The following is a 26757-nucleotide window of genomic DNA, read 5'->3' on the forward strand; positions in this document are numbered from 1 at the left end:
TAGTTTCCCTTTTTAATATCTCGAATCTGTCTGCTTTCCCCTCCCTTAAGTGGTATCACCGTAGCTTAAGCCGGGTCATCTCCCACCCTGAATTTCATCCAAGATGGTCTCCTCACCAGTTTCCTAATAGCCTGTTCTACCCGTTCTCTACACATTAACCTGAGATGTAAAGTCTAAAGTAGATCCCTTTATTTCCTTGCTTAAAATCCCTCAGTAGAATGCCATTACACTTAAAACGTAATGCAAACTCGAAGACTTGGGTATGTGGTTTGACCTCAGTCCACCTCATGTTATGCTGTTCTGCCCGGCCCTATGCGCTACAGCCAGACTGCTCTTCTTTCTGTTCTCCAAAATGTCAAACTCTTGCCCCTCAGGACCTTTGTCCTCTCTGCCCAGAATAGTTATCGCTTTCCAGGTTCCTCCGCTGACCATGGATTTCCTTCTTACTCTTCAAGTCTCCGACTGAATGGGATCTTATAAAGTTCTCTTGCAACAACCCTCCCTCTCTAATGTCAACCTCCTCTTTTTCTCTATATCCACACTTCGTCTATTTCGGTCCTTGACGTGATTTTTGTTTCATATGCTTGTTTACCGGTTTGTTTGCTCCCTTTGCCTTATTAGACTGTAAGTTCCGTGAAGGCAAAAATCCCGTGTATTTGTGTCCGGATTGCAGCGCCAACGCCTGGCGCAGTGTCCGGCATACAAAAGGTCCTCCATAAACATGGAAGTATCTGTCAAACGAATGAATCGACGTTCCCAAGGAATCACAGGACGCCTGTGCAGTCACGGAGAGCACTGCACTGTGAGTTTTCCAAAGAACTGCAGTGAAACCAGATGCCTTTCAAGCCTTTCTGCCGAAGTGCTGGCATTCGTTCTCGCTTTCCTAGTTGTCACAACCTCTGCCCCCTTGCCACAAGGGACACACACCCCTCCTCTACTCGCTGGCGATTTATGCAGTCTCCCGATCCCACCCACCTCCCAGGCGCCCCTTCATTGGCCCTACGGTCAAGGCCTTCGGGGAGGGCGGAATGTCACCTCGAGCCGCTACTGGCCCAGGTCGACGTCCCTCTACCGCGAGCTGCGAAAAGTCAGCCAAACCAAATTGCAGTCGCGGGGAGGCTCGTTCCGTTGGAATCTATGATTGGCTGCGACCGAGGGCGGGCGGCCGGCGCACCGCTTCTCCGAGCGCGGATTGGCCAGAGTTGCCGTCAGTCAGCGGGAACAGACCCCCCCGCTCCATCTGGCTCACTGCGGGCGAAAAACTGGGGAGATTTTCCAGCGGGAGAGCCAGTGGTTGTGCTAGCTGCTTGCTACAGAAATCGGAAACATCGGGGAAGGCAATCTTACTTGCCCAGCGGGAAGTCCCTTCCCCGCCCTCCGTTAATTAATTAGAAAATTTCCAGGGACGTGCCCGTCGCGAGGTAAGAGCCTAGAGAGGGCACTTCATTTATTGCTAACAGTTTATGATATTATTTGTAGGTGGGGTCGCATCCCTGCGCTCGGAGTCTGCGGAGTGGAGGGGAAACGGAGGGTTCGTCCGGGAGGGGAGGGGAAATGTAAGTCCGAATCCCCAGCCCCACAGTCAGCGTCTGGGTTCTCTGTGCGCCGCTTCCTTCTCTTTGGAGGTCCTGAGTAGCACGTTCTGTCGCGGCCCACCCCGACTGAGCTGCCGGCAGTGGGCGTTTCCCGCCAGGACCCCCCACGCTCGACCTTAAACTTGACTTGCAGGCTGGAGGCGCCACCATTGCGAGTGGACTGGGCCGGGGTTGGAAGGCAGGAGGGACCACGAACTGGATGGTGGAAAGGACGGGGGCTGCTCGTTCGCGTTACCCCGTAGCGAAGATCCGGGTCGCCCACTCCGGACTCCAGGATGCTGCAGGGGTCAGCGTCGCGTTGCCGCCGCCGATGGAACTGGGGTGAAGGAGACGTGGCGACGCCCGAGATCTGTGCGGCGAGAGGGTGGTTGGGAGGCGGAGACCGGGCGGCGGAAGGTGCTGGAGGGAGCCTAGCCATCTGCAGCGCTGCGCGGGCGGGAGGGTGTGCTTCCTGCAGTCTTATCACACTGGCTACTGATGTGTCACAGCCGGCGAGCGAGCGCAGGATCCTGAACTGTCCGAGGGTGAGCGTTTCAGGGGACCGGAATAGAGCAGGATGCAGAGCCCTGGTTGGTGTCGATCTGAGGATGTGGGTTTTGCCTTGCCAGGAGAAGCCTTGTGGCTGGTGATGTTTTGTGTTTTTTTTTTTTAGTAACCGCATCATGTAGGTGAGAGATTTCACAGGAGGCGACAAAGACGAGACTTCGGGTGGAAATAGCCAGGGAATTTGGAGTCCCTAAAGCTCCACTGGCCTTTCTGAGCTTCAGACTGAAAACGTGCAGCAAGGCCGCTTAAGCCCTTTGCACTCATCCTCCACCAGTGCGGAGGAAGGAATGAGATTGTCGCCGGTGTCAGAATGAGTGACAAGTGACGGATTATAATGGTCTTGAAGAAGAGTAGTGATGTCATGGTATTAGAGGAAGAGAACAGATGCACCACTGGGTAATAAAATAGTTACAATTTTTGAGCAGTGAGTTCTTGTTAATGTTTTTTTCTTGCAACCATAGGCACTTTCTGTTGACAAAGGCACCTCCCTTGACTAGAATCTTAGAGAAGAGGAAAGAAGAGGGGAGATGTGCTGTTGATGTAGTATAGAATGTCAAGGAAAATCCTTAAATGAAGTATAAAGGTACAGGTTTGGAACGTGGTGTATGAATTGTATCCACATTAACAAAGATGTTTTAAAATATATCTATGGAATTAGAATAATAAACAATATTCACGACTTTACTTCCTCTAAACATCTAAACATGTTTACATCAAACCCAAGGGGAATCATTTGGGGTTTTTATTGTTGTTCTTTCCCTCATGAACATTATTATACTTTGTTTCCCTTCCTCCCAGCCGAGTACTGATAAAATATTGGAGCCCACATTTCCTGGAATACTTGAATTTACTGGGATGCGTTGCTTGTCTTTAAAAAAGTTGATAAATATTTGCTTTGGGAATATTAAAATTCCATGTGTATCCTTTGTGCAAGTTACTGATGTAAAGGTACCTGAATTTTGCTTTATAATGGGCAAATATGAATATTTTCTTACATTTTTTTTGCTGGAGGGATAGATCGAAACAGCGTTCTGCAGTACTGAACCATAGAATGACTGAATAATTTTGGCATGCACTTGAAATTTCAACAATAAATTGCCCTTTTGACCTGCTTTCAGCAGTCAACAGTTTAACTGAAATCCCAAGTGTATCCTCTTTCCAGAAACAGTGAGTGACTCTCTTATCCAAAAATAAATTTGGATAGCTTTGAGATATTTAAGCCATTGAGGGGTTATAAAATGAGAATGATATGAAGATGCAAAACTAGCATAGCAATCTTGTAGCTATATATTGTGGCTTTTCTTCACCGTCTTTTATTTTTAAATCAAGTATGTATTTCAAAAGTGCACTACAAACCAAATGCATCTTTTTCTCCTTTCTGATGCATTTCACCTGAGATTTCCTACTCGCAGGATGTGGGCTTTCAGCAGTGCCCTCATGCAGAATTTCTGTGCCAACTCGAATTGTGTCAACGCTTACTTCCAATGTAACCCCTTTGCTGAGAATCCCTCCTGCTAGTCAAAATTGTTAAACCAGGTGCCAACATTTTTCACTGGTCACGAGTTCTGTGTCAGGACTTTCAAGTATCCTATTAAAGTGTTAAAACATTAAGGAGGAAGATGGAGAACCCCCTGGTCACACAAATCAGTGTGAAAATGATGAAAAAGGAAAATGAGGGGTTTGAAGGGGCGAGGGGTGGGAGGTCGGGGTACCAGGTGGTGGGTATTATAGAGGGCACGGATTGCATGGAGCACTGGGTGTGGTGCAAAAATAATGATACTGTTATGCTGAAAATAAATAAATTTTAAAAAATGCTGAAAAAAAAAGAAAAAAGAAAATGTTTTCAGGCATTTATTTATTGACAGTATGTAGAATATATAGGGTTTCTTTGTGTGTGTATATATGTGTGCATACTCACATTGTTAAATATTCATGTGATTAAAAGTAAATTTGTGGGTCATAAATTTTTGTTTTGATTGGGAAATAAAAAGGAATTTGGAACAGTTTGGTCTAGAAGGAAAATTGTCCTTTTTCCCCCCCTTTTGGTCTATGACTAGCAATATAGTTTAGGTTGGGGGCACCTGGGTGGCTCACTGGGTTAAAGCCTCTGCTTTCCCCGCATCAGGCTCTCTGCTCACCAGGGAGCTTGCTTCCTCCTCTCTCTCTGCCTGCCTCTCTGCCTACTTGTGATCTGTCAAATAAATAAAATTCTTTAAAATAGATATATATTTATATATATAAAATATAGGTTTTTATATATAATATTTATATATATAAATTTTATATATTTATAAATTATTTATATATATATATATAAATATAGTTTAGATTGTTGATATAAATAACCTGTTCTTGTCACTAGGATTCCAGCCAAGTTATTTTTATTTTCTTAAGATTGTTTTTGCATTTTATATTTGCTAGTTGAATATGATGTGTGGGTAATATATTCTTGTGCTCTTGGTTGATTTAACTCTTGCTCTTACATTTTTGTGTCTTCAACTAGCTTTCATGTGGAATTCTGCCCTTTGACTCTCTTGGATGACTTTTACTTTCAAAGATTGAATATAAATGTTAAAATGGTTTAAAAAATAACCTAATCCTGATTTCTGAGAGATTGACATAAAAGATTCCTGAATAACTTTTTTGGGGGGAAGGGCAGAATGATAAATACATGCCAATTTATAATTGGTAAGCTGACAAATAATAAAAGTATCTCTTAGGTGTTTGTCAGGTTGTTCTCCACTCTTTTTGTTATGAAGGACATTGATTGGATTTTTGTTTTTGTTTTTGTTTTTATGTTTTGTTTTGTTTTGTTTTTCCCCCCGTAGACTTTGGGTTTCTTCCCCACATCATAAATTAGACTTTCTTGTCTGCTAGTCAGTGTGTAGCCATTTCTGTGGACGTTTGGAGAACTGGGGGCAGCTGATGGCTAATTCTTAGCTTGAATCCCTGGAGGAAACTTATTTTGATTTGCAGGTTTAATTCAAAGTAGTTATTTAGCTTGGGAACACAGGTCGTCTTTGAATGTTTCCCCAGGGAATAAGGAGATTAATATGATTTAATTATATTGCCTTGGAAATACACAGTCACCTCCTTGAATACGCTGATCTAGTTGTATATCTGGCTCAGGCTTCATCTATGCCAAAAGTATCCCCCAAAGTAAATGTTTTCCTGACTCTTCTGCTTACTTTATGAGATGATTGTGCAGATAATAAATGAGGAAGAAGGCCAAGTTGATGATTGATTTTAGTCTAGCGAGGCTTTTATTATTATTTTTTCTTAAGATTTTATTTATTAGCGGAGAGAGATCGCAAGTAGGCAGAGGGAAGCAGGTTCCCCGCTGAGCAGAGAGATCAGGAGCTGAGCTGAAGGTAGAAGCTTAACCCACTGAGCCACCCAAGTGCCCCCTTTTTTACAGAAACTGCCCAACTTCCATTTTATATCATTCTTCTTCTTCTTTTTTTTTTTTTTTAAAGATTTATTTATTTATTTCAGGGGGGGCGAGAGAGAGAGAGCGCGCGCGAGAGCGAGCGAGAAAGCGAGCGCCGGAGTGTGGGGAGGAAGGAGCAGGGGGAGAGAATCCAGAATCCCCCGTAGACTTCACGCTGAGCACAGAGCCCAACAGTGGGGCTGGAGCCCATAACCCGTAAGATCAGCACATGAGCCGAAACCAAGAGTCCAATGCTCACCCGACTGAGCTACCCAGGCGCCCCACTTTATTTCATTCTTAAATAATGTTTCCGATGGATATTTGTTGCCTGCTAAAAATGCAGCTCTGGTTTTGTTTTTGGAGGAGAGAGAGAAGACAAGAGTGCCCTAGAAGAGCTGCAAAATAATTTACTCAATATTTATTTGCTTCTAATTCTAGAACTCTTGTTTAAATTAGGTGAACAACAGCAAAAAGGCCCAAGGCTGAATAAAGCTCACATGATTTCAGACTGAAGCCAAAAGAACAGTACTTTGCTTATACAAAAACAAACTCATTATATTGTGCCCCTGAAACTAGTGCAGTATTGTATTGTCAATTACAGCTCAGTGTAAAAGAAAAAAGAATTGTGCTTCACTAATTTCTGTTGCACTCTTCAATATGAATGGTTTGTAAGAAGCATATCTTAAAAGTTTTCTTTATTTTCTGTATGGTATAAAGCTGCTTTGTGAAGTATCTTCTTCAATAATCAGTTCCTAGCATAGATTGTATTATAGTTTGAAATTTCTTCCCAAGTCCTTACCTTTATTTAACATAGTTATTATTGCTGAATAAAAAGATCACCTTCAGTCAGAAGCAAAGAGATAAACACCTTTTTTGGGTAGTTTAATGTGTTGCTTCTGTTTGATACTTGATAACCAGAATACTACATCTCCTCCACCCCTAATACTGTCATAGAAGGGAGTTTCAATCTTCTACACCTGCTATTAGCTAAAAGGGGAAGAAGGAATGGTTTCCTAAGTCTTTCACTCTTTGGGAGGCCTTCTTTATACTAAATTCTATGAAGGCAGGCACACATGTTTTTTGTTGTAGAGATATCTAAGGGAGCTCTTTATTTATTTATTTTATTTGACAGACAGAGATCACAAGTAGGCAGAGAGGCAGGCAGAGAGAGAGGAGGAAGTAGGTTCCCCACTGAGCAGAGAGCCCGATGCAGGGCTCAATCCCAGGACCCTGGTCCCAGGACCCCGGGATCATGACCTGAGCTGAAGGCAGAGGCTTTAACCCACTGAGCCACCCAGGTCCCCCATAAGGGAGCTCTTTAGAACATCATCTTTTCTTTTACTGTTTTATTTACTGTTCTTACACAACTAGACTGATTTCCAAAAATTTATTTGAAAAAGATTATTTGAAATCTGCAGTGCATGTACTTACGGGTTCACTCAAGTTGGGCTTTGTGTGTGTGGTGTGGATATGTGCCTTTTGTTGAGGTATTTTTTCAACTTTTTATTGTGAAATAATTCAAACATACAATTGAGAGTAATACCTGTATACCCTCCACCAGCATTATCAAATCTTGACATTATGCTGTCTTTTCCAGTTGTTGTTTTTTTTAATACATTAAGTAACAAAACAAAGTAGTGTGAAGTTGAATTTTTGCTTGGAACCTTATTTGTATGGAAAACTGCCAGGAGCACAGCCCTTCTTGCAAGGGTGTAGGAATTCCCCCTGACAACACCCAGGGGAGGATTTAGCTTTGGGGCAGAGTCCAGAAATGGGGGTGCAGAGGAATAGGTTAAAAGAAATGTGGTCTCGGGCAGTAGCTCCCAGTCTGCAGGGCACGCAAGGGCTGGGCTGCTGGATGGGTAGATAGGAGACCAGCAGCTGTTAATGTAAATGCATAAATCAGTTGCTCATAACTCACAAGGGTGGGGTCCCCCAGTCCCAGTGATCACACACATCAGAACTGTCTCTTCCTTGTGCCTGTGGGAGTGTTTGCATGAACCATTCTTCATTAACAATGAAGTATGTGAAGTTTAGTTGGCAGTTTTTAAAAAAATTTGATTTATTTATTTGTCAGAGAGAGGGAAAGAGCGAGTGAGCACAAGCAGGGAGAGCAGCAGGCAGATGGAGAAGCAGGCTCCCCGCTGAGCTGGGAGTCCAATGTGGGACTCAATTCCAGGACCCTGTGGTCCTGACCTGAGCGGAAGGCAGCTGCTTAATTGACTGAGCCACCAAGGTGTCCCTAAGTTGACAATTCTTTTTTTTTTTTTTTTTAAGATTAATTAATTTATTTATTTGACAGAGCGAGAGATCACAAGTAGGCAGAGAGGCAGGCAGAGAGAGAGAGAGAGAGAGAGAGGAGGAAGCAGGCTCCCTGCTGAGCAGAGAGCCCAATGCAGGACTCCATCCCAGGACCCTGAGATCATGACCTGAGCAGAAGGCAGCGGCTTAACCCACTGAGCCACCCAGGCGCCCTCTAAGTTGACAATTCTTAAAACAGAATTTAGATCCTAGGTTGTGTCTTTGTTAAAACTTGGGCACTCTGAGTATAGAACTGTCCAATTTTTTTTTTTTTTTAAGATTTTATTTATTTATCTAAGATAGAGATCACAGTAGGCAGAGAGGCAGGCAGAGAGAGGGGGGAAGCAGGCTCCCTGCCTGGCAGAGAGCCCGATGCGGGGCTCAATCCCAGGACCCTGGGATCGTGTCCCGAGCCTAAGGCAGAGGCTTAACCCATCAGACGCCCCAGAACTGCCCTATTTTTTAAAAAATATTTCATTTATTTATTTATTTGACAGAGAGATAGCAAGAGAGGGAACACAAGCAGGGGGAATGGGAGAGGGAGAAGCCGGCTCCCTGCTGAAAAGGAAGCCTGATGTGGAGCTCCATCCAAGCCTCTGGGATCATGACCTGAGCTGAAGGCAGACACTGGACAACTCAGTCACCCAGGCGCCCCTGTCCTTACTATTCTATAACCAATTACTTTTACTTCCTTCCTCCTTAAGAGACTTTGGAACTGTCAACATTTGCCCCTACCTTTTCTTCAGAGCAATGGCCTTAACAAAGGGAAGAATATTTATTTACACCTGTGTTTTACCTTCTTGCTATGCAAAGTGTGGGCCTGAGGGATCAGCTGTTTGCTGTCACCAGGGAGCTGGCTCGAAATGCAGAATCTTGGGTTCCACCCCAGGCCGACTGAAGCAGAATCTGTGTTTTAACAAGTTCCCGGGGTGACTGTAGGTTAAAGTATGAGAAACATTTGTTCTACATGATACATACACATTGTCAAATGTTTATAGAATTTAAACACTGTGAAAGGGGTATGTATATCAATGTTGGTTTTAATCCACTATTCTTCGAAGTAGGTTGTTAGGTGCCACATTCTTTATGGCCCTACATTTTGGTAATATGATACCTCAGTTACATGTGAAATTACTGATGGAATCTCTCTCTCTCTCTCTCTCTCCCCCTCCTCAGTTGCATCATTTTTCTTGAAGACATTCCATTATTCTGTTGGTCTTTCCCTCATTCCCGAGTCCTTTGGAGTTGAGGTATGTCCACAGCTGCCCTAATTACTTTGGTGAGAAGCGGTGGGAGCCACGTGAGAAGGAGAGTGCTGCTAAGCTCCCGCCTACTGCAGGACGACAAACGGCTGACACCCACCTGCCACAGCTCCACTTCGGAGCCCAGGTGTTCTCGGTTTGATCCGGATGGTAGTGGGCGTCCGGCCACCTGGGATAATTTTGGGATCTGGGATAACCGCATCGATGAGCCCATTCTGCTGCCGCCCAGCATTAAGTATGGCAAGCCAATTCCCAAAATCAGCCTGGAGAACGTGGGCTGCGCCTCGCATATTGGGAAACGGAAAGAGAATGAAGACCGGTTTGACAGCGCTCAGCTGACAGATGAGGTCCTGTACTTCGCCGTGTATGACGGCCACGGCGGACCTGCAGCCGCGGATTTCTGTCACACCCACATGGAGAAATGCATCATGTATGTACAGTGGCTTTCACTCTTGACTTTGCAGTTTACCTTATACTTCAGGTTTGAAACGTCAGCCTTTTGGCTGAGATGTTCAGGGTTACCCTAGTTAATTGAGTGGCTCCATACCGTTGCTTGACGGACAAGCAGTAGCTTAAGCCTGCCCCTTGTTACTACTGATGGTTATTACCATTCCGCCTGGTGGGGACGCTGACCAGGATCAACAGCACTTAGATTTGTGATCGTGTCAAGCTGAGTCGTACAAGCTGCACGATCTCATGTATTATGAAAAGCATTTACTCCTACCAGTGCATGACCTGCGGTTTTTCAATAAATGGTAATTCTTCTTCCAAGTGGTACCCGTAGCTTTAGATGATTGACAGTAGTGTGGGGGAAATGCATTTAATGAGGGTATTTTGGAGCTCTTAAAAAAGTTTATTTACTGCAGTTATTAATGTCTTTTGGGGATCATATGGCCTGAATTAAAAGAGGGAGAACATGACAATTTCTTGTTTTCTTGTGTATAGTTATTCTGTTCATCAGTTGATTTATTCATGTTTTGAACTCAGTAATGTAAATTTATTTGAAGGAAATTTTGACCTCTCAGAGTTGTGGATAGAGAGTATTCATCTTTAAGGAGGGAGACTTGGACTTTTATTGTTCTTAAAGGCTTTTTTCCTAGTCTAGTTATTTCCTAATTTGATTTGCTAATCTATGGATTTTAAGCATCTGAAAGACAAACCATGGAGTTCCATTGTATGGACTAACAGCTAGCTAGAGGGACCTGGATGAAGAAGAGAAACTATTATAAAACAGTTGTTTGGGACTCTTTTTCCCTCTCTATAAAGGGACTTGCTTCCTAAGGAGAAGAACTTGGAAACTGTGTTGACCTTGGCTTTTCTAGAAATAGATAAAGCGTTTTCAAGGCACGCCCACCTGTCTGCGGATGGTAAGTAAAACAGTCACATTCCTTAGAGTCTTAGGGGGCTTGTCTAATTAAAGGAAACAACTTAAGCCCTTTGGGGTGGGAATGTAAGTTTATTTATGAGGATGCTATGTTGAAAATGGCTTTATAGTAGGAATAACTTTAAATGCTGTTTGGAATACAAATTAATGTTAGAACCTCATTTTTAAAGGAAATATCTTGAAGAATTTTTCAAAAATTGAAACCCTAAGATGGTTCTGAATTTAAATTTTTAAAAGATTTAAAAAATTTTAAATTTGCTCTTTATATGGACAGGAGGTCCATACTGTGGGAGGGTTTACAGTTTTGGGTTTTTTAGATGAATCTGATGAGCAAGTACCGAAAGACACTGGAGGGTAATCTCATTTAGCCATGTAGTAACTGTCCAGACAAGGAGAAAACTGCTAACTGGTCCTAAATAAGAAAAGACAATGGCTAGTATGCACTGTTTTGTTTAATTAGAAGGAAGAGTTTGGTCTTGCAGCTTTGTGGTAACCAGGGATGTTTTTGTTTTTATTTGTTAAACACAAGGACATGTCAGCTGAATTTTTAAAATTTATCTACTGCATGTCCTGAAGTTTTGAAAGTGGAATGTTTCTGATTTTGACCAAATTTATCAAAAGTGTTCAGAAGAACGGAATTTGTGTTTTCTAATTAGCTGACCCCCAAATCTTTTGCTCCTGGAAAACTTCCGCAGTAACCATTTAAATGTATGCATACATACCTCATAACTGATTTGAAAGTGAATGGTACAATATTAATCTGTGTTTGGTTCACCTTTTCATTTAAAGGAAGTCAAAGCACCAGAGAAATAGCATTTCACAATTTTCAGTTGGAGAGCACAGGGATGGAAATTCTCCTCATTTCCCTGACAAGGGCCAGTTGCAGAGTGAGCACTGGGATTTCCCTGGCACCCACAGTAGCCTCTCTCAGGGGCATGCTTAATGATGAAGATCGTAGAAGATGAGTAAGATGGCTCTATTCACCATCTTACAAGATTTTTCCTGCCTTTTTTTTTTTTTTTTTTTTTTTTTTTGAGAACCTTACTGTCATCATACTTTTTGGAAAAGCATCAGAGTCCACTCTCTTTGTTCAAAGATTTGTTTTCTTGTTTGTAGATCATTCGGCCCATTTTCTCTTCTCCTTCATTCCTTTGGACTTTTTTCCTTCCAGCTGGCTCCTCACCTTTGAAAATAGAGGTTGAGAGAAGGCAAATTGTAGGTATATGATTGAACTCTTGTTCCTAATGGGTCAAATATAGGAGGTAGAAGAGAAGAGTCAAAAACACTTTCTTGTAGTTTTATTTTTATGACTGAAGATTGGTATGCTCTGGTTTCATCCATAACCAGGTTGGCTGTATCTCACACCCTGGTGTTCATTGGCTCTAATGTGGGGGGGCGTGTCCCAGCTGTTACTGGGCTCTACCTGTCAGAAGAAAACCCTCAAGCTTATAATGGGGAATGTGTGGGCCAACAATCAAACATGTGTAGTCAGCCCTTTGGTAAAAGATCTAATCGACAAAGATGCTGCAAACTGAGATTCGGCGTATAAGAGGACCCCTTTCATTTTATAAAATAATAAATTCTAATTAAAGGGAATTTTGAACTTAAGGAAAAAAATTGTTTAATTGGCCTATCTTAAAAGAAACTTTCTAAAAGTGTTTTACTCAGAGACAGTTGTACAAAGTAAGTAATCATAAAAAATATAATTTTTCTAATAATAAATTTAAACTGAATTTATTTAACTTAGTTCATCTGTCATATGCCTTGAGCTAATGATCTCAGAAATTTCATAAGGTAGTCTAAAATTTACTTTTCATTTAATGGCCATTTGTTTACAAGTACAATGGAGCACAACAATGTTACCCAGTGTGCTGCTAAAAGAAAGCAGTCTACCATGACATTGTTGTTCTTAAATCTCGTTTTGTATGTATTCTTAGAGATCACTTGGTCTGTGTGTGTGTTTTTAAATAAGTATTTTGGGAACAGCTTTAAAATTTATTCTTAGCAAGTTGCCAATCTTTTCAATGTTGCTAAAAACTGCCTTTTGATATTGGGGCCTATTTTATCAAATATATTAAAGCCACTGAAGGTAGAAGGTAGATGGTGTAAGTTATTTACCTTTTCAATTTGTGGATTAAAAAAACATGTTTCAGATTTCAAAGTTATTATTTAAATTAAAAACTTTTTTTTTGGTTTTTAGTAAGAACTGAAGCTGTGTCAGCATTATAAGAATGGATAATGTTCTTTTGGCAGAGCTGTGGGTAGGAGCCAGGCTAGTTAAATAAAATTGCGAAGTAAGTGCAGTTTGCCCTTTCCAGGTCTTTTGTGGGATTTTTTTTTTTTAGCCTTTTCTATCAGCGTCAGTCCTATTTTCTCTCCTTGATCCCTTCCAGCGAAGGATTTAATGGTAGGGTTTGTGTTTATTCATTCTGAATTTCCATCGCTGAGCACCCTATATAGAATCTGGAAGGCACTCAATTATTTGGACTGGCCTGATTGCCATGTCTGTTCTTTCTCACCAAAGTTATTACAGTTTATTCTTTGATTATTCTAGAGCCAGTTTAATGAAATTATAAATACAGTGTATGTGTTTTAATGAGTCATCCTGTGTGGATTTGAATTTTAAGTAGGGGAAGCCTGAAAAGAGATTGGTTAAACCAAGGGAATGAATCAGTAATGGTAGAATTTGGGGTATAAATGGGAGGAGTACCCCTCAATTATACCATATTAGCTTTCTTGAGAGAAAGTAAACAAAATAAAGTGAACATAAAACATTTTCCTTTTCAAGAATTTAGTCCAAAGCTGTCACATTTGCATAACGTGCTAAAGATTATTTTGTTATCATTTAAAATAGTTACTATTTCAGTTTAAAATGTGATGGTTTGGGCGCGCCTGGGTGGATCAGTGGATTAAGCCACCGCCTTTGGTTCCAGTCAGGATCCTGGGATGGAGTTGCGCATCAGGCTCTCTGCTGAGCAGCGAGAGCCTGCTTCCAGCCTCTCTCTCTCTGCCTGCCTCTCTGTCTACTTGGGATCTCTCTCTGTCAAATAAATAAATAAAATCTTAAAAAAAAAATGCGATGGTTTGAGGAGAAGAAAATCAGAATGCCACTTACCAAAAACAGCAAGAACCTTGCCCTTAGAAGTTGCTGGCTATTTTTATTGATTCTTTTATTTTAAGACTTTATTTATTTGACAGACAGAGATCACAAGTAGCCAGAGAGGCAGGCAGAGGGGGGCGGGGAAGAGGTTCCCTGCTGAGCAGAGAGCCCAATGGGCTCACTCGATCCCAGGACCCTGAGATCACTACTGGAGCAGAAGGCAGAGACTTAACCCACTGAGCCACCCAGGCGCCCCTGTGGATTTGTTGTTGACACATTTTGAAATAACCCTTATTTATGAAGCTAATTTCATTATCTTCAAATATTTTTGTATTCAATTCATGCCAGTCATATGTCTTTTGACAACTAATGAAACCAGCCAGCAAATTCAAATGATTTCCCATTACGCTCCTGTCTGTGAGCAAATCTCACTTAAAACAGACAGGGTGGTAGAAAACCGAGATTACATCCTTTACATTCTATAAATGCTTCCAAGTGTTTCTGGATTGCTTAAGGCTTGAAAGCAGCAAAGTTCCCCAAAAGACAGATGGATCAGAAAGAGAAGACTTGCTCTGACGTTCAGAGTGTGAGATGTTGGTGGCAGCATCATGAGTCCCATGGGAAACGTCCACGTGCTTCACATTACTTGATCCCTACAAAATAACCAGTGTTAGAAAGCCGGTGTTTTTGAGGACCCGTCTTACACTGGGCGCAGCCAAAAGAAAAGAGCAATAGGGACGACACTGAAGAGATACTTATTGTGCTGTTACTGCTTCAGTTCATTACTTGCATTTCAGTATTCAGGAGTCCTGAGTGTCTGGACACCGTGTTTAATAAATATTGGAAACCATATTGGTTTATACATAGTATTGTTTACACCGTAAACAATTGTTATGATGTAAACAATAATTACTGGGAGGAGTGGTTTATACTGTGAAAAGTAGAGCTTTTACTTTTATGTTGCCATTCAAAAACTTGATCATTTTTCTTTTGATATGTCGACCTGCAACACCGGGGAAAGAAGAGAGCTGCAGAAATACCCATTTTGTGACTTCCATAAACTTACAAATATGCACCAGAGCTCAAGAGCCTTACTAGCTGATATTTAAACAATTAATTTAAATTAATCAGTCTACTGAAAAGAAAAATTAAGTGTCATTAACAAATGTGTACTTCTTGTGTCTGGTACAGGAGGTGCTTTAATTCCTTCTTAAAATATATTTGACTCCCAGTAATTTGGTGGTATACTGTAGTGAACATCCTCTCTGATTATGTACTGCTTGTTAGATACAAAATATTCAACGCAGAACCCATGAATTTTCCCGTTAGTTATTGGGACAGTTCTGATGCTAATACCAATCAAATTGACAATGTCTTTTTTCCAGCTCCGTAGAGCTACTGTCTTACTTCTCAGGACTAACTATTAAAGTATGTGTGAGTGGTATGCATGTGTGAAAGAGAGTATGAATGTATAGATGTGTTTCTGTGTTAACACTGCATATATGTTTGGTATGCCTGAGTTTGCATATAGTTTTCCCAACCATGGGAAGCTGTGAAGCTAAGAGGTTTTACTCTGCGATGAAAAAACAGATTCAGCTACAAAATACCATCAACTTGGGCAAACTGAGTCTTGAATTCGTTGATCTGGCACCTCCTGAAATACTATGTAATTTGCTAGTGAAAATTTCACCCAAATAAAAATGCTTCCCCTTATTTTGCAGCTCTTTCTCTGTCCTCCCCTGTGTTGCAGGTTTGTAATGTTTGAGCACAATTCCTGGGTGAATTTCCTATTTGCCTCTGTGCGTGTTATTTGTGGCAGAGAACTGTGCCTGGTCAGCAGCTCTAGACCTGGAGCCCGTGGACACTATATGCTGGGCTTCAGTGGAAAGAGAGATCTGCTTAATTTTGTCCCAGGTGAAGGAGTCCAGCGGTTCCTAGCCTGGACTACTGGAAGGTTCCCACATCCTCTTTGTCCCATTAGTTGAGATGACTTGCAGTAGGAAATGTACAGTGAGTGTTAAGACCTTATTGAAAGATGTCTTAGTTTTATAGTTTTTGTTGTTAGGGCAAAAAATGAGAATATTTACTTCCATGTTAAATGTTAAATGAAATAAATGCTTATTTAATCTTTATTTCTTAGATCCTTAGCAAACCAGAATCAACAGTTAGTTTTGAAAAATTTCCCATAAATCCTGGGATTTTGGAACTGTGAAATTGGGCTTGTTAAAACCCAAGACCTTTGAAATTCCTGGGTGGCCGAGGTGGACGTGAATAACAATAGAATCCTAAACAGTGAAACTTAGAAATGTTCATTTATGGAATTTTAACTCTTTTGATATAGCTAATTAAAAGCACTTGTTTAAAAAGCTGCTGCTGATCACTTAAGCAAAGGAGAGGAATACTAAGTTTCTTGGATGGGTAGCATGTGAGTGACTACCTGTGCTCTCTTGCCTGGTGCTTCCCATCATTGGAAAAGATCACAGTGGTTAAACTCTGACTGTTCCACGATACAACGTTTTGGGAAACTGAAAATTTAACTAAATGTGAACATCATTGATTCTTATGCTAAAACAGTCACGTTACACAATGACAAATATGTAATATGTTTTAGCATTGCTGAGATACTATCTTGTGCAACAGTTCCAAAATCGAAAGATCAATGGGAAGATAGTGCAGCTATAAATGCTATTTCTCAATAAATTAGATTCAGCATGGACAAAAAGGATTAGGATTTATTAATTTTTTTCCATTTTACATTTCTGATTAAAGCAGGCATTTTAATACACCAATTGGAATATGAAAATATATATATGTGTGTGTGTGTATATATATATATATATCTTCATCCAAAATGTATTACTGATGAAATTTTTTAAACACATTTTAAAGCATCTTTTTGGAAAGAAAAAATTGGAAATATTGAGCCTCAATCAGTCAAATCAGTAGCACTTTCCTAAATCTACCTTTGAAGAAGAAATCATCTTTGGATGATCACCTGAATATTTTATTTAGATGCTTTAAAGAATTAATCGTGTTACTGAAGACAATACCTGCTTTAAATAAATTATCTTTTTCAGTTTCTTCCAATTTGCTTTACTTTTTAGCCCTTAATTTCACAGTAGTTTCACTTTCAGCAAGGCTCAATGCATCTTCAAAATTTTTAATGCGTAGTAAAGAACTTAGGGCAGATGCAGTTTGAATAAATCAAAGAAAGATGCAAAAATGCAGTTTGGGTTGGTTGAAGGAAGCAGTGGCAACCTCGAGTCAAGTGACATTTAATTTTGTTAGTGGTCAGAGAAAATTAAGTGTGAACTAACACTAAGTGTTTGGGAAACCAGCATGAACTTCGTTCTTCACACCCCATATTTTCCTAATAAAACGATGGCTGTAACTTTGTTTCATGTCTGGGGAGGAGGACAAAGATAAATAGAAAAGAATGTGGACCTTTAACCATTTTAGGATTTTTTTGGTGAACATTTGTAAAGTTAAAACAATTGTAGAAGGAAAGAATATAAAATACAGCACTTGAAGAGCAAATGATACGCTCTTGGCATTCTTGCTTAGCTTATTAACTGATAATGCAGTCACAAAATAGAAGTTAAGAAATGGAAGAAAAAGCCTTCTAAGTGCATAAAAATTTTAGAAAAGTCAGCTTGCCTAAGTGAGCTCACTAGACCTAAAAATCATCCTGCCATTTTAGCTAATGTAATTAAAATACAATACTTTTAATATGGACACCTGATGTACACAGAAGGGTGTCATAATTATCAGTTCAAGTCAGCTCTAGTTTATATAAATAGAGGCCATGTGGAGACAGTATTGTATTTTTTACCAAATTAGGTTAGCAACCTTTTCTGTTTGCATGGAGCCTTGTTACTGAATTAAATACTTCTTCCTCTGCATGCTCTTCCTTACATAGTTCCTTTGCATTTTATTTGCGTTACTTCTAGTTAGATTAGAATGACACTTTTCAGCATTAGTTTAACATGCCTGTGTTTTGTAATACAAATTCCATAACCTATCATTTGACTGTCACTGACTTACACTCTTTTTCATAATGTTTACAGCAACCCTTCTGACCTCTGGGACTACTGCAACGATAGCCCTGGTGAGAGATGGTATTGAACTGGTTGTAGCCAGTGTTGGGGATAGCCGGGCTATTTTGTGTAGAAAAGGAAAACCTATGAAGCTGACCATTGACCATACTCCAGAAAGAAAAGATGAAAAAGAAAGGTACCAGCTCCACTGATCATTCTATGAGGATGCTGTTTCTATAGTTCAAGATAGAAATGAAACCTTGCATTTTATTTTTATTTTTTTGAAAGATTTTATTATTTGAGAGAGAGAGAGCATGAGTGTCGGGGAGGGGGAGATGGAGAGTGAGAAGCAGACTCTTTACTAAGCAGGAAGCCCGACTCAGGACTCGATCCCAGGACCCCGAGATCATGACCTGAGCCGAAGGCAGAAGCTTAACTGACTGAGCCACCCAGGCACCCTGAAACCTTGCATTTTAAACTGATTTCTCTGAAATATAACCATGCCTCCATTTCTGGGGTATCATGTCAGTCTTTTTTTCTTGGACCAGGATCAAGAAATGTGGTGGTTTTGTGGCTTGGAATAGTTTGGGACAGCCTCACGTGAATGGCAGACTTGCAATGACAAGGAGTCTTGGAGACTTGGATCTTAAAACCAGTGGTGTGATAGCAGAACCAGAAACAAAGAGGATTAAGGTAACAATCTGCAACATCTGATACATGTGCAAAGAATGAAAGCAGGATTACTTCCAGCTAGAAGCCTTCATTAAAGCCAACATGACTTTCAGAAGGAGTAGTTTGTGGAAGGATAGATAAACTTTTCAGATAAAATAAGATACTGGCCTGCTGTAGGATGAAGTGCTTGGTTTTTGCTTTACCCTGTACTGCGATGGCCTGGTGGAATGGCTCTGCTGTCCTTCCTCACCAACACGTGATATCCGGCATCGCCACCACTCGGAATCTGACCTTGGCCTCCCTTGTGCCCCAAAGTAAACAATCGCCCACCTCCCTTTCTCTGACATCTTTTGCATGCTGTCGATCAGTGGCCCAGTTAACACTGCACCTCCCTCAACACACACCCAGTTGTGAGCTGACACTTCCTTCTCTGCAAGTGCCAGGGCCTAGGCCTGTATAATAGAGGCTCCCAACCATGGTGGCAGAGAGCTACCCCACTTACATTTATTGTGTCTTACAGATACTTAAGTAGGGTTTACTGTGGGCCAGGCTCTGTCCAGAATAGCTACTAGCACCCCATTTTACAGAGAAGACAAATCGAGAGTGTAGGTGAACTTACCTGTGTTTGCCTAGCCAAAAAGTAGAGGGTCACTGTGAGCCCAGGAAGCCTGACTCCAGAGACCGCAGTGCCCACCACCATTGGACCATGCTTGCTTCTCATCATTTGGCTGTCTAGATTCTCCTTTGTGGTGTTACTAAGTACATGCCAGGTTTGTCCTTGGTGGTCGATGCTACAAATGTTAATTTTGCCCCAAATATTGGCCTTCCATTTTCACTGTTAAGCTCTTAAACAAACCACTTGGCAAACCGATAAAATCTTTGAATTTTGAATACTCTTCAAAGGTTGAGTCTGTTTGGTTCTGATTGCAGCTACAGCATGCTGATGACAGCTTCCTGGTCCTCACAACAGATGGAATTAATTTCATGGTGAATAGTCAAGAGATCTGTGACTTTGTCAACCAGTGCCATGATCCCAACGAAGCAGCCCATGCAGTGATTGAACAGGTGACAGCAGCAAGAGCTTCTGCTAGAAAAGTCCCAATTTAGGCTGGTGCGGGGGAAGGAGGGGGGTGTGGAGCATGCACGGGTTCGGGGGAGGTGGGGGCAGGGAGAACACCCAGGTGCAGGTCTCGGTACAGCCCCTCAGGGCTACTATGGGCTTAAGAGTCCTTTGAAATTTTGTGTTTTTGCTTCAATATTACAAGGAATTTTACACTTGACTCCGTAATAGTTCCAGTTTTAAAAATGTTCACCGTTCTCCCAAGTAGTTCAGAAATTTGTGTGCAAGGAATGTGCTATGTTAATTTTTTGGATTTGTACACAGCTTGATATGACAGTAATAGCAATAGTAAATTATAATAGTCAATAGTAATGCCACTTAATATGTGTCAGACACTTCACATATATTTAATTCATGTAATCATCACTGTAACCTTCTGAGGTTAGAGCTAGTACTATCCCTTTGCACAGATGAGGAAAGCCAAGGCACTGAGGCTGAAAAGTTAAGTAACTTATTCAAGATCACAAAACTATTAAATTGCAGAACTGGGCTTCAAACCCAGACAGCCAAGCTCCCAAATTCAACCACTAGACCATTAAACTAGACTGCTGCAAGTAAATATCCAGTCTAGGAATACTATAGCATAGCCCTTGTCTGGTTTTTAAGAATGGGTGTGTGAGAGGCATCTGGATGGCTCAGTGGGTTCAGCCTTTGCCTTTGGCTCAGGTCATGATCTCAGGGTCCTGGGATGGAGCCCTGAATCAGGCTCTGCTCAGCAGGGAGCCTGCTTTCCCCCACCCCCAATCCCTGCCTGCCTGTCTGCCTACTTGTGATCTCGGTCTGTCAAATAAATAAGATCTTAAAAGAAAAAAAAAAAAAAGAATGGGTGTGTGGATAAAAAATTCAGAAAGATGTGTGGATAGGTCATGTATAAGTATGTCAATCAGAGCTAAAATTGGGAATGCCCAGTAATACCCAGTAAATAAAATGAAGAATTTCCATGTGCTCTTTTTTTTTAAATAGTTAGAGTCCTTTTTTTTTTTTTTTTTAAGATTTTATTTATTTATTTATTTGACAGGCAAAGATCACAAGGAGGCAGAGAGGCAGGCAGAGAGAGAGAGAGGGAAGCAGGCTCCCTGCCGAGTAGAGAACCCGATGCAGGACTGGATCCCAGGACCCCGAGATCATGACCCAAGCCGAAGGCAGTGGCTTAACCTACTGAGCCACCCAGGCGCCCTCCATGTGCTCTTTAAATACTCTGGATAGATAGCTCTTTGACATTGTAGCCATCACTGATCATTAGAGTCATGCTTTAATTTAACAGCTTTTTTTTATTTCCCAATTTTTACATTTGCAACTGGGAAAGCATAGTTAGCCCAAACCTTTAAATGCTAATATTTGTAATTAAGATTTAAGACCTCACTTAAAGATTATTTATTTATTTGACAGAGAGAGAGAGAACAAGTAGGCAGAGCAGTTGGAAGAGAGAGTGGGGGGAAGCAGGCTCCCTGCTGAGCAGAGGGCCTGATGCGGGGCTCGATCCCAGGACCCTGAGATCATGACCTGAGTTGAAGGTAGAGGTTTAACCCACTAAGCCATCCAGGCGCCCCAAGACCTCACTTAAAAAGCAGTATTTGTTTGAAAGTAGATGGGCAAGCATGAAGTATTGTCTTGTTTGTTCTGTGTGTTCATGAGATTACAGAAATGGGCCCAGTCCTTTGAAGGATCACTTCTTTTCTAATTTCACCTACCTCTCTCAGATATGTATGTTCTCATTCACACAGCCAATGATATTTTAATGATTGCATTGTATTCTGCTATATTTTTGTGCTGTAATTCTTTTACTAGTTCCCCTAATCAGCAAATTTAGTTTCTTTCACTTTCCCATAATATATAGGGAAGGAGAGCGCTGTATAAACATTCTTGTATCTACTTGTGCACATCTTTTTCCTTCATACATTATTTTCTCAGGTAAAGTTCTTAGAAAATTGCTAGGTAAAAAGATACATTGTATTCTAAAACTTTTTTAAAAAAATATTTTGTTTATGTATTTGAGAGAGAGATCATGAGCATGTGGGCAGGGTTAGGGGGAGAAGCAGACTCTGTGCTGAGCCAGGAGCTCGATGCAGGACTCAACCCCAGGACCCTGGGATCATGACCTGAGCTGAAGGCAGATGCTTAACTGACTGAGCCACTCAGGCTCCCTATTCAAAAACTTCTAATAAGCTTTCCAAATTGCCCTCCAGAAGTGCTATTCCAATTTACACTGTTTTCTAGTATGTTTATAGATTTCTGTTTCTCCAAATGCTGATCATTGTTTTTTGCCAATTTGATAGGTAGAGAAATCAAATTTTAGTGTTTTAAATTTGCTTTTGTTTTTCTTTGTTGGTGGAACTAAACATTTGCAGAGGTTCATTAGACCCTTGTATTTCTTGTCTGTGTATATACTGTTTTTCCATTTTCTTATGGGCATGTTTGTCTTTTTCATGGTTATTGTAACAACTTTCTATATGTTAAGTATATTAGTACTTTGATGTTCTGACCTTTTTGGGGGGGGTGTCTTACAATTTATTTGTAAAACATATTATATATATATATTATATATTATATTATATTTGTAAAACTTTTATATTTGGATGCTTTTTAAAAAATTTTTTTTAAAGATTTTATTTATTTATTTGTCAGAGAGAACATAAGCAGGGGGAGCAGCAGACAGAAGCAGGCTCCCGCTGAGCAAGGAGCCCGATGGGGTACTCGATCCCAGGACTCTGGGATCATGACCTGAGCAGAAGGCAGACGCTTACCCAACTGAGCCACCCAGGCATCCCAATATTTTGATGCTTTTTACAGCAGATATTTTTATTAACCATTTCCCTCACAGTTTCAACCTCAGGCTGTTTATTCTTTTGAAATACATTTGCTGTTCAGTATAATCCCAAGTACTTCTTACAGTGTTATATCATTTGCTATTTGACTTTGTTCTTAAAACTGATTTACAGTTCTCCCACTGTAGGAAATTTAGTTCATGCAACTTTTCATTTCGTAGGGAGCATAATAAACCTTATTGTTGCTACATCTTACACACTTTCACTTCCTTAGGTTATCACTTTTTACTTTGTATTAGTCCCTATGCTAAATGCTTTCTTTTCTTCTTCAAGAGCTACATACCTTGATCTTAGTCCACTGGTATTTCTGTTGCCAAAATTGCTCCAGTGGAATATAATTAATATGGTTTTTTGAGAGGGGGGCATCTGTTATTCTGTGTATGATCTAATAAACATGTATCAAGGTCATACATATTAATACATCATGAATGATTGCAAAGTCACTGGTAACTATTTTAAATGAGATTATAGCCTTCCAGATTATCGGTTATTTTTCTTTGTATAGACTGATTTCCCGTGTTTTCTTCTTCCTTCCTGCTAAACCTTACAGGCAATACAATATGGTAGTGAAGATAATAGTACTGTGGTCGTAGTGCCTTTTGGTGCGTGGGGAAAGTACAAGAACTCTGAAATCAACTTTTCATTCAGCAGAAGCTTTGCCTCCAGCGGACGATGGGCCTGATTGCTTGCTGGGACATTGAATTGTTGTGAAACACTTATTCACCGAGCATGTCAAGAAACTTACTAGGTCAAACAAGTGTCAGGGTGACTCTGTGACTCACTAGATCAGTACACAAATCAGTGTAAGTGTATTAACCATTTACATTGTAGCTTTTCATAAATATCTGTCATATTTATGTTCAGCTGTACTTACTCGGTATCAGTATACATGTAATTCAGCTATTGGGAGTCTCAAGTTGAATGAGCAAATGAAAAATGGCTTTGACACACTTGCTGAGTGTTATATGTCTAATTTTTAAAACTCTTGGGCAGCTATGAGTTTCTTTTGATGGTTCTTATTCTTCATTCAATCTGTTGGAACAGATTCTTGCCTTCAGGTTCTTCAGCACTGATAGGTATTTTGACAGCTCTGCAATGTGTTAGCTGCAAGTGTTTGTTTTTAATAGTTCTACCAAGGAGTAAGTGTGAAAACTGAGTTCTCTCTGACTATATTTTGTATTCTGGACCACTTACTGGTAAACTTCCCAATGCAAAAGACATTAATTCAGATAATATGAAAGTGTGTTTCTATGTTAAAGTGTGTGGCTATTTACAACAGTGCACTTTCATATTCCAGCTGTGTCCCTTGGTCTTCATTCTTCTCTTTCTGTAGCTAAGAATACTATATAGCATTCTTACTACTCCTTTATATCAGAAAAGTTATGTACAGACTGAGTCTTTTGGTCAAACCTACACAAACTTAAATACTGACAGTAGCAAGTATTTTGTATAAACTTTCCATTTGTTAGCTCTAACTCTGTGTTTTGTATATAGTATGTTTATGTACTGTTTGTATAGAGTAAGCAAGTTGGATAACGTGTCAGTAAAAATAATACCATATTGGCTGACAATGCTACATAGTAAGAGGTTTATGTCTCCTTTTCGCTTATTTCTGTGATTCATAGTGTAAAATAAATCTAAAACATGAAAGCATTCTATATTTCAGCTTGCTAATGTAATTTAAGAATGTAAAACTATACTTCTTTATATCTGCATGTAAGTTTGCTGTTAAAATGTGAATCTCTACATGCGTGTTTGGAATTTTATCTGCACTTTACTTTTGCAGACAATGTAAATTGGTTATATGTGTGGGTGTATGTACCTATGTAAATTTTGGAGTCATAGAGAATTAAAGGGAACAAGCCTGCATAACTCCTTCACCAGTTAGCTTTAAGTTATTGATAAGTTTATCCCCAAGGACTCTTGACAAACAGAAGGCAGTTTTATAGCAGAGAACCAATGGTTATTGGCAGGTGAGGAAGTGAAATTAAAATGGCTGTGGGTGATATTTTGTGGTAGGTAATTGATGTGAAAAACACAGAAGCAGACCAGCATGTTGAAGCTACATTGCTGTATGGTAATTTGCAAATAAAATAGTAGGACATGAGGAAAATACTGAGTGTTAAGAATGATGTGGAGTTTTATTGCAGAGACAAACGAAAAAAGAAACCAAGAAGGTAAAGTTGGTGGAGTGTATATCTTCCAATCTCAGTTTTCATGGTCGACTGGTTTTCTATCTTTACGTTTTATTTAAAGGTTTGTTGTTAGAAGGAACAGGTCCAATATAAATATTCACATCTTCTCACCTTTTTGAGAATAGAAGAAAATAAATCTTGAGTTTTCCTGCATATATTAATGAGGAATTTTTCTTTGGTAAAAAAGGTGACAAATATTTCAATTTTTTTTTTCTCCAAAGGAAGCTTAGTGAAAGTAAAAAACATTGAGGAAGGCAAATAGTCTCCTGTTCATTGTCTGGGAAGTGAGGAACCAGAGGTAGCCTAAGAAAGCTGGAAAACTTCCTTGGCTCTTTCTGAGTTGGGTCCCAGAACCTAAATATAGAAGCTTCGCTTAGGAGTATGGAGAATTTCCAGACTAAAAAGCAAACGAAAACTCTAAAGCACAATGACATTCTGAATGTATAGATTTCATTTTTCTTTCAAAATGATATTCTGAATATGTAGATTTCTTTTTTTTTTTTTTAAGCTTTTATTTATTTATTTGACAGAGACCACAAGTGGGCAGAGAGGCAGGCAGAGAGGAGGAGGAAGCAGGCTCCATGCTAAGCAGAGAGCCCCATGCAGGGCTCCATCCCAGAACCCTGGGATCATGACCTGAGCTGAAGGCAGAGGCTTTAACCCACTGAGCCACCCAGGCGCCCCTGTAGATTTCATTTTTGATCTGAATTCTTCACATGACTGTTCCTGTCTTTTCCTTTAGAAGCTAAGGATGGGAGTGATGTTGTCAAGCTCAAAAGTCACTGATGCACTGAGGCGGATTGGCAAGTGTAACAAAGAGGAGTTTTGTAGGCTTGTCTGGGCCTTGGTTTGAGGTGGACTTTGCTCTGTTTCACCTGAAAAGCTTTTAAAACTCAAAATCAGTCAATTTTGATTAAAGCATAAAAACATACTGGTGTTTTTTTTTTTTAAGCCACAATGTTGAAGTAAACTTTGTAGGTTATTATAATCCACAAAAGATAATAAGCCTACAAGGGATTATGCAAGTAGTAGTGGAAAGAGCACTGTTCTAAATTTAGTTTTTTAGTTATAACTGTGAATTTGCCATGTGGCTATTACCATGTGGGTGTAGGTATAAGGTAGATTATATATTGTAATTAAACCTAAATCCATTGTAATTTACACTTGTCCTTCATTTATATGTAGTATATAAATCACCTTTATCAAATGTGTTGCCAAACTATTTGCCAACATTGGTTTGGCAAAATATTCTTTAAATCATTGTGAATTTTCACAAGTATAAGTTCTTAAGTACCTAATATATTCAAAAGTAAATGCTGTCCTGCCTCCATCAACTGTTCATTTGTTGTAGATTTTTGTGTTGAAATGAAGGGAACAGTTTTGAATCTCTGTACTCTATGATGCAAACTTTTCTCAGGTTCCAAAATTAGAAATTACTTGCTTTGAACAATTATTAGCACATAATCTGAATAGAAATTATCTTTTCAAAGTGGAACTTGATGTTTTGTTTTTTTTTTTAAAGAATCTTGGCAGAGAATGATTTAGGTCTGTGCTAACTCCTCAATAACAGACAGGTCATTTCGTTTCCTTTCTAAGAATGGACAAGGGTTTAATTTCATGGTAAGATGATAGTAAGAAAATGCTTTGAGGCAGGGGAAGGCTTGGTTAAAGTTTAGCATCAAGCAGTTGAATACAAGCATGGATTTGTATTTAGCCCTTCAGTTGTTCACATACTCTTATCTGTGGAAAGTGACAAAAAATTTTGGTTGGATTATATTTTATTGTACTTAATAGATTCACTTATCTGGACAACTTAAGCAGAAATAAAATGTGTCTTTGCAAGCCTAATTCTGATGACCTGCCTGTTGCTTTCGGTATCTGGAAAGAGACCCATGGACTCTGGCAGCTCCCTCTCTGGTTGTTGGATGGTTGAAATGGTCCATTGATGGTCAATTGAGTGTTCTGGGCTGTGAAACCATGGAGTTCCTCCCCTTCCAAAAATGACTCATCTGCCATTGGATTCTAGTATAAAATTTAGCAGCTTAATGTGTCTCAATTTAATTTCTGCTGAAAATTAATTAAATTAAATGCTCCTGTGTGCATTATTTTGCAATTTTACCAAAGTGCTACTTGGGTGTATTCTGTACTTTCTCCTGGTGAGTTGATGTCATTGCTGCTTTGACGATTGTTTTAAATGTATGTAATAGAATAATTGTGAACAGACTAAAATGATATATCTCAGTGTTCAAAACACCGCTTTAATAAAGTACATCCATTAAACACTTTGAAA

General features: G+C 40.0%; 1 protein-coding gene across 6 annotated transcripts; it reads left to right on the forward strand.

Annotated features, from left to right (window-relative positions):
* Positions 1–1224: 1224 nt before the first annotated feature.
* On the forward strand, positions 1225–26757 carry PPM1K (protein phosphatase, Mg2+/Mn2+ dependent 1K). 6 transcript variants are annotated; one of them, XM_059173186.1, is made up of 8 exons: positions 1225–1421; positions 2248–2537; positions 9049–9564; positions 10401–10501; positions 17686–17851; positions 18204–18348; positions 19258–19392; positions 22823–26757. In XM_059173186.1, the coding sequence occupies exons 3-8, from the start codon at positions 9125–9127 to the stop codon at positions 22952–22954; spliced, it is 1119 nt and encodes a 372-aa protein (XP_059029169.1). In that variant the 5' UTR covers positions 1225–1421; positions 2248–2537; positions 9049–9124; the 3' UTR covers positions 22955–26757. The 6 variants fall into 6 exon arrangements, with proteins under 6 accessions (XP_059029169.1, XP_059029176.1, XP_059029184.1 ...); XM_059173201.1 differs by lacking the exon at positions 1225–1421 and adding an exon at positions 1987–2119; XM_059173207.1 differs by lacking the exon at positions 1225–1421 and adding an exon at positions 2077–2164.

This window comes from Mustela lutreola, chromosome 1 (assembly GCF_030435805.1).
Source record: "Mustela lutreola isolate mMusLut2 chromosome 1, mMusLut2.pri, whole genome shotgun sequence".
Taxonomy (NCBI): Eukaryota; Metazoa; Chordata; class Mammalia; order Carnivora; family Mustelidae; genus Mustela; species Mustela lutreola.

Excerpts from the sequence above, each read along its gene's own strand:
- PPM1K (XM_059173186.1), top strand. The coding sequence starts at position 9,125 with ATGTCCACAGCTGCCCTAATTACTTTGGTGAGAAGCGGTGGGAGCCAC. Across the intron at positions 9,565-10,400 it reads CACATGGAGAAATGCATCAT|GGACTTGCTTCCTAAGGAGA; the intron begins GTATGTACAGTG and ends CTCTCTATAAAG. Across the intron at positions 10,502-17,685 it reads CGCCCACCTGTCTGCGGATG|CAACCCTTCTGACCTCTGGG; the intron begins GTAAGTAAAACA and ends TAATGTTTACAG.